The 13,026-nt window shown below is 43.3% G+C and overlaps 1 protein-coding gene across 6 annotated transcripts in view; it reads left to right on the top strand.

Annotated features, from left to right (window-relative positions):
* GREB1 (growth regulating estrogen receptor binding 1) overlaps window positions 1-13,026 on the top strand; it is a 169,665-nt gene that overhangs the window by 132,653 nt on the left and 23,986 nt on the right. For all 6 annotated transcript variants that reach the window (XM_089777049.1, XM_089777051.1, XM_089777050.1 and 3 more), the window contains 2 exons: window positions 932-1,034; window positions 4,308-4,466. In XM_089777049.1, the coding sequence (XP_089633175.1) occupies window positions 932-1,034; window positions 4,308-4,466 (262 nt within the window). The remainder of the gene's footprint in view (window positions 1-931; window positions 1,035-4,307; window positions 4,467-13,026) is intronic.

Genomic DNA, 13,026 nt, shown 5'->3' with positions numbered 1-13,026 from the left:
AGGGTAATGTATGCATACCGCACTTGCTAATGAAGCCCGGGATTTGAATTTCCCGGGCTTCATTAGCATAAGCGGGGAGCCGCCATTTTTAAATCCCCGCTGCTTCGAACCCCGTGTAGCGCGGCTACACGGGGCTCGAACTAGGTAGTTCGGACTAGGGTGCCTATTCCGAACTACCGGTACACCTCGTTTCACGAGGAGTAACGGTAGTTCGGAATAGGAACCTAGTCCGAACTACCTAGTTCGAGCCCCGTGTAGCCGCGCTACACGGGGTTCGAAGCAGCGGGGATTTAAAAATGGCGGCTCCCCGCTTATGCTAATGAAGCCTAGGAAATTCAAATCCCGGGCTTCATTAGCAAGTGCGGTATGCATACATTACCCCGCTAGTTCGAACTAGCGGGGTAGTGTAGACATACCCTTAGGGACCCCCACCAGCATTGGAAAGCTCAGCTGGTACTCCAGCAGCCTTGCTACCCCACTGTACAGCTGGAGCACACAAAAACTACTAGGCTGGGCTTTCCAAGGCTCTGGTGTGTGAGGGGAATGTGAGGAATGTCTTTCGTTTTCTCATTGGGGTCATGTGAAGGGTTTTTTTTTTTTTTTTTTGCTTCTCGCTTCTGTGTGACCACCAATTGATTTTTCTGTGGGTATGTGTCCTCCAACCCCTAAAAGGTTCCCCACCCCTGATTTTGAGTGTTAATGTCCTGCACACAAGTTGAATATCTGTGTAAACGGAGTCCTTAATCACGCCATATAAACTTGTGAATGTACAAGAATAAACATGTGCATGCAACAGAACTTAAGAGCTGGATTTTGACCTACTTTTAAATTAGATGACAGTAATCATTGCAATTTCAAGTTTCTAAAGAGATGACAGAATGTCATCAGTGATAAACAACTCTTCAGCTTCTGATTTGTGTGTTTGTTTCAGATAGGAAAAACAGGAGCCTATCTTCAGTTCCTTAGTATCTTGTCCAGAATGTTGATTAGACTGACAGAAGTGGATGTTTATGATGAGGAAGAAATCAATATTAGTAAGTTGTTGAACAAATGTTTGCTTTGGATTTAATTGGACTAATTGTGGACTCGTTTATCTTGTGCTCTTCACCTTCACACTGTGGTTTATTTACAATACTGCAGTCTAAATATAGTTCTTAAATTAAGGAGTTAAAATCCTTAACATTTATTTCAGAATCCTTTTATTAGCTAATTTCACTCCATTTATAGCTCATTCCTCCTTTCAGCACATCTCTGTGTTTCTAGGAAATTTGGCAGTAGCATTTATGTATGTTAAAAATAATACATCTCATGCTCAGAAACAATATACAGTATTAAAGCGTGGAATGATTTTTTTTGATCATTCAAAATATGAGGTTAGTTGGAAACATTGACAGATTTATAACCATCAGCAATATAGTCACTGTCTTATCCATTGTAAGTGAAAAAGAGATGACATGATCTGGAAAAGACCACACATACATTCCTGCTTATCCTATTCTGAATGTCCAATTTTTTTTCAGCATATTCCTCATTCCTTTCCTACAGATGTAATTCTAGACATCTCTGAGGCTTGGTTATCTACTTTGATCAGTCACCTCCACAGTGATGTATTTGATGGTGTTTTTACTCTTGGTGGTAAAATTCTCCCCCGTGCAGAGGAGCAGTGCAAAGCTTATGCCTCCCTTAAGTCTCATTTAAATGAGTTTTGAGTGCTTACATAGCATCTGAGAGGATCATACATTTTGGTAACGGGGTTTGGTTTTTTAAAGGATTTGAAACTATAGACAGAGGAATATTTTTTTTTTAGGGTTAAAGAAAGATTTTTAATGTTTTATTTACTTTATAATTAATGTTTTATTTAAATTAATTTACTATTTTTGATTCTTTTAAGACAGTGTAATATACAAATAAAAAGTAGAAAAACAGTACAGTTAAAAAAAAACAAGAAATAATAACTTCTTTTACAGATATGCTTTCTTGATTTACCTTTAAACAATTTATGGAGTTAACAAATATATAATACTTACATTAAGAAAGTTAGAAGTATTGCTTAGATTTAGGAGATGATTTTTTCTTTGTTTCTTTTTTAAATTTTTTGTTGTAACTTACCACTGGTGTTGGTTTTTTTTTGGGGGGGGAAGTTTATTTGCGGCAGTGAGATTTAGTGTGGGGAGGGAGCTTTGGTTGATTAGACTTAGTTTTTTGGATTTGTAACTTGTTTGCTTTTGGTTTGTTTCAGTTAACTTTATATACTTTGTTTTGATATTTTTGTATTTTTTTATTCTTTTGACAATTGCTGACATTAGATTTTTGTTTTGTTTTTACAAAAACTTTTGTTTGCTTTATTTGGGGGTAATTAGTACTTTTGTTGCATATTGTTGTTTGAGTTACTTTTTTAAAAGTGGGGTTATTGTTGGTTATTTAATTAAATTTTGTTTTTATTTTACATTTTCTGTATCTTATAATGCTGCTTTTTTTTACACTTACAATTAAACTGGTGCTTACTTGACATATTCTGGGTAGGCTTTAACACATTTTTTTCACATTTTCTTGTGTTAAATGAGATACTTTAATGACAATAACTTTATTTCTTTTTGTGTTTGTGTATTTGCTATTTGCTTATTTTTTATTTGTTTTATTTTTATATATTTTTCTGTTTGGGGGAAATTTTTTTACATATATTTAATATTTTTATTACAATTATTAATACTATTATTGCACAAACAATGTAAAGCTATTTTTTTATATTAACAGGGATAAAAAGTTTTAAACACTTGCTTTTCATTTTATTGCACTTTTTATACTTTTATTAATTGTTTTATTTAAATTATTTAATATGTTTATAATTGTTACGGGTGATTTGTTTACATTTTTTACAGTTTGATTTTTGATTGTTAGTTTAATAAATCTAGCGCCGGGGAGGGAGCCCTGGTTGATTAGACTTAGCTTTTTGGATTTGCAACCCGTCCACTTTTGGTTTGTTTCATTCAACCTTATATACCTTATTTTGGTATTTCTTCACTCTCTTGACAATTGCTGACGTTAGATTTTTGTTGTCTTATTTTGCTCTTTCGAAAGCTTTCGTCTGCTTCATTTGGGGGTAATCAGCACTTTGTTGTATATTTCTTTAAAAGCCGGGTAACAGTTGGTTATCCAATCAAATTTTGTTTTTATTTTACATCGCCTGTATCTCACAATGCTGCCTTTCCTTTACACTTACAATTAAACTGGTGCTCATTTGACATAGTCTGGGTAGGCCTCAACACCTTCTTTTCACAATACATTGCAGTGTTTCTCAACCAGTGGTACGAGAACCTTTAGCGATACTCGAGAGAAGTCTAGGGGGGACGTCAACACAACTGAAATATGGAGAAAACTGAATTTTTGTTTTAAGTTTTACAGTTTATTATTTTTGTACTTTTTACACCCAAACATTTAATTGCTCGCCTGGCTACAATTAAGTTGTTTAAACAAATGTGTTGCAATGGTAGAAAATTTTTTTCTGTGTCTGAAAACTGTAGGTGCTGGGGATACTTATAATGGTTTTTTTGAAAAAGGGGTACTTTATAAAAAAAAAAGTTTGAGAAACACTGATACATTGTATACTGGCTGGTCTTTTGGACAGGGAGACATTTCATCCTGTGTGAGTAGTTCTGCTTGAGTTTCCTGTTTACTTCTGATTTCCAAGCAGCAGGTCCTCCGCTGGTGTAAATGACTATAGCTCTACTTCACTTCTGTGGAACTATGACATTAGCTGTAACAGCTTAGGGGCTGCCCCCAAACATCTTGGACTCCTTACTAGTGAGAGAGAGAACAAACCAAATTCCTTTAACTGAAAACTTGATCTACAAAATGGCTTGATGTCAGTGGAGAAGCTCCTGCTGATTTTGGTGCAGCTTATCAGCAAAATCCTTGCTGTGATGCTTTTATTATTACTGCACATATGATTCCAAATGGCTTCTGATACGTGCTTTTACTCTGTCTAAAAGCCATAATTGCATTGAGGGGTGAAGAATATTGAGTAATTGATTAGATGTTTGCTAGTTTTTCTGCAGTAAACAGCTTCACCTATGTAGTTGCTTAAAATAGTAAACGAAATAATAGTAGAAGAATGATTAAGAACCCACCGCTCCAAACTATATGAATGGCATAGACTTGCTTTAGGTTGGAGTGGGGGGTTCTTTCTATGCAATCATTTTTATCTTTAAATTGATTTCAAGCATCTCTTTAGAAAAGCATTCTGTAAAACTGTAAACATTATTCCAATTTTTATAAACTGCATGTTTTTTTTTAAACCAATATTATAGAACTCCAAGAAGAATCAGATCAATGCTATCACCAGCCAGGAGACATGTGGCCTGATTTTGAGACATTTAAGAAGATACCTTTTGACTACACTATTCATGATCCAAAATATGAAGATGCCAGTCTGATTTGTACAAGGCTTCAGAATATTAACAGTGACGGTCAGAATTTAAAGTATACGCGGACAGAAAGAGTTGCATGTATTTATGTATTTGCTTTCATCCACTATAGACAGTATGGATGGAATCCTGGCCCTATTGAAGCAAAGGGCCAAGACTCCCTATGATTCCAGCGGGACCAGGATTCTGTTGATATGTAATTAACAATTTACAAAGCTATAACATGAGGGTTCAATTAAAAAAGGATTCAAAGTTTGTCAGATAAGAAACAATCCATAAGGATGAGCAATGTGAATGTTTTGCAGCATGGAAGCTACATAGCCTTTCACTAGTAAGTGTGTGTGTATGTATCTGAGGAAATTTACTTGCTTGAGTTGTTCCATGATGTTTCAATAAGACTACATGTTTCCAGGGCTGGTTCTACGTGTGGGCAAGCAGGGCAATTGCCTGCATGCCGAACTGCTGTGGTGCTCTGCTGTTTTCTCCCTGCACTCCTGATTGACTGGCTATTTTTGTTTGTTTGTTTGTTCAGCTGCTAGAGGAGAGGGCCCAAAAACATTTCTGACCTGGCTAGGGCAGCTCCTGCATGTGGATAAAGTTAGGATTGAAATGTAGGTCACCAGTTTGAATGTGTTCCACTGAAGGTAGTGATCCATTTGATGGCTGTTTTATGGGCTGTGAAAAACAAGTTGGTGGGAACCAACTAGGTGAACATACATATCACAATGTCACTAGACTCCACATTTGTTCCTTAGTCACCCTGTGGAGACTGGTGACAAGAGTGATAGTTAAGGTGATGGTGGTGACAGGTTGTGATGTGGACCTTTGCCAGCTAAGAAGTACCATGCTCATTTCAAAAGGCAGCTCTGACATCAGTCACACAATAGCAACCGCCTGTCCTAGGGAACCTGAGCTGGATTTACAGCTGTGAGTAAGAGGTGAAAGATGCTTTTATTTTTAATGATCTAACAGGCTTTTCTGTTGGCCCAACCCGCATAACAACTGTAGATTTTACATCAGGAGTGGGCCAGATGTGTTTCTCTGGCAGGCCGCCTGATGCTTTCTTTAACTGAGTGTTTGCAGGTACAGTTGCTCACCGCTCCTGTTGGCTGCGGTTCACCATTCCTAGCCAGTGGGAGCTGCAGGAAGTAACACAGGCTGGGCCTCCACTTCCCACAGCTACCATTGACTGGGAACAGCAAACAATGGCCAACAGGATCTGTGAGCAGCTGTATGGATGCTCAGGTGAATGAAATGTCTGGTGGCCCACGAATGACTATCCCTTGCTAATTGTATTTGGCCACTTGGCTGCTTATCCTGCTCTACATGCTTGTGCTAATTAATTTACTCACAGGACATCTGTGATATAATTTCATGGTCTGCATGTTCACAGAATAATAGAACTAGAAGTCCAGTCCTCTGCATTCATGGCAGGACCAAGCTCCATTTAGATCATCACTAACCCATGTCTGTCTAACCTACTCTTAAATATCTCTAATGATGGAGATTCCCTAGGCAGTTCATTCCAGCGCTTAACCTCCCTGATAGGAAGTTTCTCCTAATGTTCAACCTAAATCTTCCTTGCTGCAATTTAAGGCCATTGCTTCTTGTCCTATCATCAGAGGTTAAGGAGAATAATTCCCCCCCCCCCCTTGTAACATCCTTTTAGGTAATGAAAAGCTGCTATCATGTCCCCTCTCAGGTTTCTCTTTTCCAAACTAAATGTATCCAATTCTTTGTCTTCCCTCATAGGTCATGTTTTCTAGACCATTAATGATTTTTGTTGCTCTTCTCTGGACCTTCTCCAGTTTCTCCATATCTTTCTTGAAATATGGTGCCCAGACTGGACTCAACTCTCCAGTTGAGGCCTAATCAGTGCAGAGTAGAGTGGAAGAATCACTTCTCTTGTCTTGCAATACTCCTGTTAATGCATCCCCGATTGTTTGCTTTTTTTTGCAACTGTATCACTCTGTTGACTCATATTTAGCTTGTGGTCCACTATGACTCCTAGATCCCTTTCTGCAGTACTACTTCCTAGACCATGGGTGAGCAAAAGGGCCTCCACGGTCTGGATCCAGCTTTTCAAGTGGATGGATCCGGCCTGTGGAGGCCCTGCTCCTCCCCCGCCCCCAGACCATTAGGACCTGAGGGTGGGAGAGCACACAAAGCCTCTTCTCGCCTTGCCAGGAGCATGTGGCAATTTGAAGTGCTGCATGCTGCTTGCAGGGGGAGGGGAGAGAGGGAGGAGGCTTTGTGTGCTTTCTCTCCTCCGATTGGCCTAGGGGCGGGGGAGCGTGAGAAGCCTCCTCCTGCCTTGCCAGGAGCACATGGTGCTTTGAAGCAGCGCGCGCTGCTCACAGGGGAGGGGGAAAGGAGAGTGGAGGAGGCTTCATGAGCTCCCCCGCCCCCAGACCCTAATTGGCCTAGGGGCAGGGGAGCAAGGAAAGTCTCCTCCCACGCCAGGGGCATGGGCACCTTGAGGGAACATGGGGTTCAGTCAAAGGCACTCCCTCACCCCCGGACCAATCATTATCTGGGAGTGGGGAACCCAGAAATATCTTGGCTCCTGCCCCTTTTGCTTGATGCCCCTCCCCTTCCTGTGCAGCCCATTTCGAAATTTCCAAAATGGTCCCCGGCAAAAAATTATTGCCCACTCCTGTCCTAGACAGCCACTTCCCATTTTGTATGTTTGAAACTGTTCCTCCCTAAGTGGAGTACTTTGCATTTGTCCTTATTGAACTTCATCTAAGGGCATATCTACACAGCAGCCGAAATAACATAGTGCACGGCTACACTACATTTTGAAATAATGTCAAGCTGGAGGATTTCTTACTCCAACTCATAGTAACCTTCATTTCATGAGGACTAAGGGAAGTTGAAGTAAGAGTGTTCTTCCTTCAACTTCCTGCTGTGTAGATAATGCTTAAAGCTGGGTTAAGCTATTTTGACTTAAGCTACGTAGTTGATGTAGCTGAAGCTGCGTAGCTTAATTCGGCTTTAGCCCTGCTGTGCAGACGTACCCTTATTTACCTCAGACCGAGTATCAGAGGGGTAGCCGTGTTAGTCTGAATCTGCAAAAGCGACGAGGAGTCCTGTGGCACCATAGAGACTAACTGAAGTGTAGGAGCATAAGCTTTCGTGGGCAAAGACCCACTTCATCAGATGCATCTGATGAAGTGGGTCTTTGCCCACGAAAGCTTATGCTCCTACACTTCAGTTAGTCTATAAGGTGCCACAGGACTCCTCGTCGCTTTTACCTCAGACCATTTCTCCAGTTTGTCCAGGTAATTGTGTATTATGACCCTATGCTCCTTGCAACCCCTCCCAGTTTGGTATCATCTGCAAACTTAATAAGCGTACTCTCTATGCCATTATCTAAGTTGTTGACAAAGATATTGAACAGAAATGGTCCCAAATCGGATCCCTGCGGAACCCCACTTGTTATGCCCTTCCAGTGTGACTATGAAGCATTAATAACTACTCTCTGAGAATGGTTATGCAACCAGGCTATATCTAGACTATGGGTTTTTTCTGGGATACCTCCGGTATCCCAGAAGAACTCTGCCACATCCAGGGAATACATCTGCTCTTCTGCTTTCTTTTGCGGAAGAGCAGACACGCTCTTTGGAAGCCCTGTCTTCCTCCTTCCACGAGGAAGAAGGGCTTTTTTGAAAGGAGGTTTTTCCGAAATTTGGCCCTATCTAGATGCCCCAAATTTCAGAAAAGCCTCTTCTGACAAAACTATTGGAAAAAGGTACGCAAATTGTTTTCTGATAAAACATTGTAGTCTAGACGTAGGCCACTTATGTATCCACCTTACAGTACACTGTCTAGATTCTATTTCCCTAGTTTATTGATAAGAAGGTCTTGTGAGATGGTATCAAATGCTTTACTAAAGTCTAAGTATACCACATCTATTACTTTCCCCTTATCCACAAGGATGCTTGTCCTATCAAAGATGTTGCTGATGTTGAGATGAGACCCAGAGGGCCAGATTTTCAAGGATAATTTTATACCCAAAAAATGGCACCAAATGGGATTTACAAAAGTGCCTAAGCAGATTAGGCACCGAGCTCTGCTTGGCTGGAGTACATCTCACAAGGTACTTCTATACATCTTTACATGTCTAAATACCTTTGCACAGGTGGCCAAGAGGGATTAGCACTGACATTTGCAAAAATGGCCTTTGATTTTAGGTGCCTTTATTTTGAGGCGCTTTGGACTTGATTTTCATCTGGAGTTCTGTATGCTCAGCAGCTTGGGCAGCTAATAACCAGAGCATTTGAACATACCCAGTGTCTCACAAGAACTGTGACACAATGCCAGAAACAGAATCCTGCCATGAGATGAGAGGGAAGGTGATCTCATGGATTGATAATTGATTAAAATACAGGAAACAATGCATGGGAATAAATTATCAGTTTTTAGAATGGAGAGAGGTAACTAGTTGTGTCCTGCAGGAATCTGTACTAGGACTAGTTCTATTCAACATGTTAATAAATGATCTAGTGAAAGGAGTAAACAGTGAAGTAGCAAAATTTGCAGAAGATACAAAACTGCTCAAGATAGTGAAGTCTGAAGCTGACTGTGAAAAACTTCAAAAGCACCTTATAAAACTAGGTGATTGGGCAATAAAATAGGAGATGAATTTTAATGTTGATAAATGGGAGATGAATTTTAATGTTGATAAATACAAAGTAATGCATACTGGAAAATATAATCCCAACTATACGTATAAAATGATGGGGGAAAGAAGGGGTACTTCAAAGCAGCAGCACTGCATGGAGCCTGGGGCCAGACCCCTGGCTCCATGTGGCACTGCTGCTTTGAAATGCTGCCACAGGAGCCCGGCTACAGGCTTCTCCCACTGTTTCAAAGCAGCAGCGCCACATGGAGCCCTAGATCTGTTGCTACACTTTAAAGGCAAAACATCACATGGAGCCCCGGGGACAGTGGGGGAGTCCCCAGGTGACCCTGGGCTCTAAGCTGAATTGCCGCTATGAAATGTCGCGGGGAGCCTGACGCCAGGGTCATCCCGCAGCGTTTCAAAGCAGCAGCGCCTCATGGAGCCCGGGGTCAGCAGGAAGTCACCAGCTGACCTTGGGCTCCATGTGGTACTTTCACCTTTAAACAGCCTAGGGCTGTTTCTATACTTCAGAGGTGGAGACACCCTATCGACTAGTTGAATAGTCTATGCCAATGATCTCCAACCTTTTTAACCACAAGATCACTTTTTCAATTTAAGTACAATGTGAGATCTATCTCAAACCCAAATACCCTTGTCCTACTTCCTTCTCATTCCTTCTTTGAGTCCATCCCTTGCTCCACTCCTTCTCTGAGGCCCCACTCTGCTCACTCCATCCCCCTTCCTCCCTGAACCTCACTCACTTTCACCAGGCTGGAGTAGAGGTTTGGGGTGCAGGCTCTTGTCTTGGCCTAAGGGGTTTGGAGTGTGGGAGGAGCTCTGGCCTTAGCCTGGGTGGGGGATTAGCATCCAGGAGAAGTTTCAGGGTGCAAGCTCTGGGAAGGAGTTTGGGTGCAGGGGGACTCACGTCTGGGGCAGGAGGTTGGGGGTAGTAAGAAGTTCAGGGCTGGGACAGGGGTTCAGGATGTAGTCTCTGACTGGGCACCATTTAACTGAGATGGCTTCCAGGTGGTGGAGCAGTGAGGTTAAGGCAGGCTTACTCCTGCCCTGGTCCTACAGCACTCCTGAAAGCAGCTGGCATGTACAGCAACAGCTCCATGGTACCATGTGCTGCCCCTCATCCACAGGAACTGAGCCCACAGCTTCTACTGGCCACGGTTCCCCATTACTGATCAATGGGAGCTGCAGGAGTGGTGTCTGCAGGCAAGGGCAGCATGTGGAGACCCCCCTGCTCTGCCTCTCTCAGCAGCTGCAGGGACATGCCAGCCACATCAAGAAGCAGCAATTACCATGGGGATAATTACTCGAGCCATGATAAGTTAGGCTCCCTCCATCCCCTTCTCTCTGTATGGGGACAGGGTACAGAAGTGGGAACACCCTGACATCATTCCCCCCTCTTTTTCCTCCCACACTCTGCACAGCAAGCGGAAGGCTCCCGGGGGACAGCTCCAAGGCAGAGGGCAGGAGCAGCATGACAGTGGGTGGAGGGATAACTGAAGTGCCAGCACTTGGTAGCTTCCAGGCCAAACCTATCAGGATCACCTGTCAGAGGCTCCAAGATCTACCGGTAGATCCTGATCTACTGGTTGGTGACCACTGGTCTATGCAAAATACATCGACTATTTGATTAGTCAGTTAGCCACAATTTAACACCCCTAATCTTTGAGTCATTGTGGATGTGTCTGTTCAGCAGCAGTCAAAAACCAAATAGAATCATTAAAAAAAGTATAGAGAATAAGACAGAGAACGTCTTATTGCCTCTCTGCAAATGCATGGTACGCCTATATTTTGAATACTGTGCACAGATGTGGTTGGCTCATCTCAAAAAATATATCTTGGTATTGAAAAAAGTTCAGAAAAGGGCAACAGAAATAATTAGGGGTATGGAACAGCTGCCATATGAGGAGAGATTAATAAAACTGGGACTTTTCATCTTGGAAAAAAGTCAACTAAGGGGAAATATGAGAAAGGTCTATAAAATTGTAGCTGATACAGAAAAGTGAATCAAGAAGAATTATTCACTCTTTCCCATAACACAAGCACTAGGAGGCATCAAATGAAATTAGTAGATAGCAGAGAATGGGTGACAGGGGATGGATCACTTGATGATTACCTGTTCTGTTCATTCTTTCCGGGGCACCTGGTATTGGCCACTGTCTGCAGACAGAATTCTGGGCTAGATGGATCTTTGATCTCACGCAGAATGGCTGGTCTTAAGTTCTTAGAAAGCAGTCCATTGCGTTAACTGCAAAACTTCTTTCATTTGCTATCCCATTACTAATCCTCCCCCATCATCCAACCCTGAACAGTTCTGAGGGTATATCTACACTACAAAGTTAATTTGAATTAACAGACGTTAGTTCGAATTAACTTTGATAGGCGCTACACATACAAACCGCTAGTTCGAACTTAATTCGAACTAGCGGAGCGCTTAATTCGAACTAGGTAAACCTCATTCTACGAGGACTAATGCCTAGTTCGAATTAAGCAGTTCGAATTAAGGGCTGTGTGGCCACTTAATTCGAACTAGTGGGAGGCTAGCCCTCCCCAGCTTTCCCTGGTGGCCACTCTGGGCACCACCAGGGAAACTCGTCTGCCCCCCTCCCGGCCCCGGAGCCCTTAAAGGGGCACGGGCTGGCTACGGTGCCCGTGCCAGATGCAAGCCTGCCAGCACCCAGCCAGCAGACCCTGCACCTGACATGGCACGAACCAGCTACTCGCTGCCACCCAGCCCTCTGCCTCTTCCCGGGACCAGGCTGGCAGCTCCCGGGAGCCTGCCTGGGTCCGCAAGAGGCGGGCGCCCACCTGGTCTAGTGCGGAGATTGTGGACCTCATCCACGACGTCCGCAGTAGGCACAGGAAAGTGGCCGTCTAGGGCAGGATAGCTGCCAGCCTGGCCACCCAGGATCAGGTTTGCATGAAAATCAAGGGGGTCCACTGAGACCCCCGACCCTGAGCTTAGAATGGCCGTACTGGGTCAGACCAAAGGTCCATCTAGCCCAATAGCCTGTCTGCCGACAGCGGCCAACACTAGGTACTCTGGAGGGGATGGACTGAAACAATGACCAAGCCATTTGTCTCGTGCCATCCATCTCCAGCCATCCACAAACAGAGGGCAGGGACACCATTTCTACCCCCTGGCTAATAGCACTCCATGGACCCAACTGCCATTATTTTATCTCACTTCTCTTTAAATTCTGTTCTAGTTCTAGCCTTCACAGCCTCCTGCAGCAAGGAGTTCCACAGGTTGACTATTTGCTTTGTGAAGAAGAACTTTCTCTTATTAGTTTGAAGCCTGCTACCCATTCATTTCATTTGGTGTCCTCTAGTCCTTCTATTATGGGAACTAATGAAGGACTTTTCTTTATGCACCCTTTCCACACCACTCATGCTTTTATAGACCTCTATCATATCCCCCCTCAGTCTCCTCTTTCCTAAGCTGAAAAGTCCCAGTCTCTTTAGCCTCTCTTCATATGGGACCTGTTCCAAACCTCTGATCATTTTAGTTTCCCTCCCTTCTCCCACCCTCTCTCTTCCCCTCTCCCACCTCCTTTTCCCAGTCTCCCCGAGTTTTGTTCAATAAAGAGAGTTTCTGTTTTTGAACACACGTGTCCTTTATTTTGTACATCAGGAAGGAGGGCTAGGGAGGGGTAAGTGGAAGGAGGTGAGGGAGGAATGGGGTACGAGCCCCCGATGGGGAGGACTGGGGTGGCTCTGCGGGCTCCTCGGGGTGGAAGCTGTCCTGCAGCCCCCCGATTGACTCCCCTCCCTGGATGGCAGCCTGCGGCAAGTGCAACTGGGCTGATGGCTGAGTGCTGTGATGTGCCGAGCGTGGGCACTCAGGGCACTCCAAGCCAGGACTGCTTTGCTGTCCCTCATCAAGTTAGAAAAGCAAGCGGGGAACCCCTGAGAACTGTCTGTCCGGGGTGGGGGTTGGTCCCTTTAAGCACAGCCCTC

The sequence above is a fragment of the Pelodiscus sinensis genome, chromosome 3, assembly GCF_052426305.1.
Source record: "Pelodiscus sinensis isolate ZL-2025 chromosome 3, ASM5242630v1, whole genome shotgun sequence".
Lineage (NCBI taxonomy): Eukaryota > Metazoa > Chordata > Testudines > Trionychidae > Pelodiscus > Pelodiscus sinensis.
This window is presented reverse-complemented; position numbering and strand designations above follow the sequence as displayed.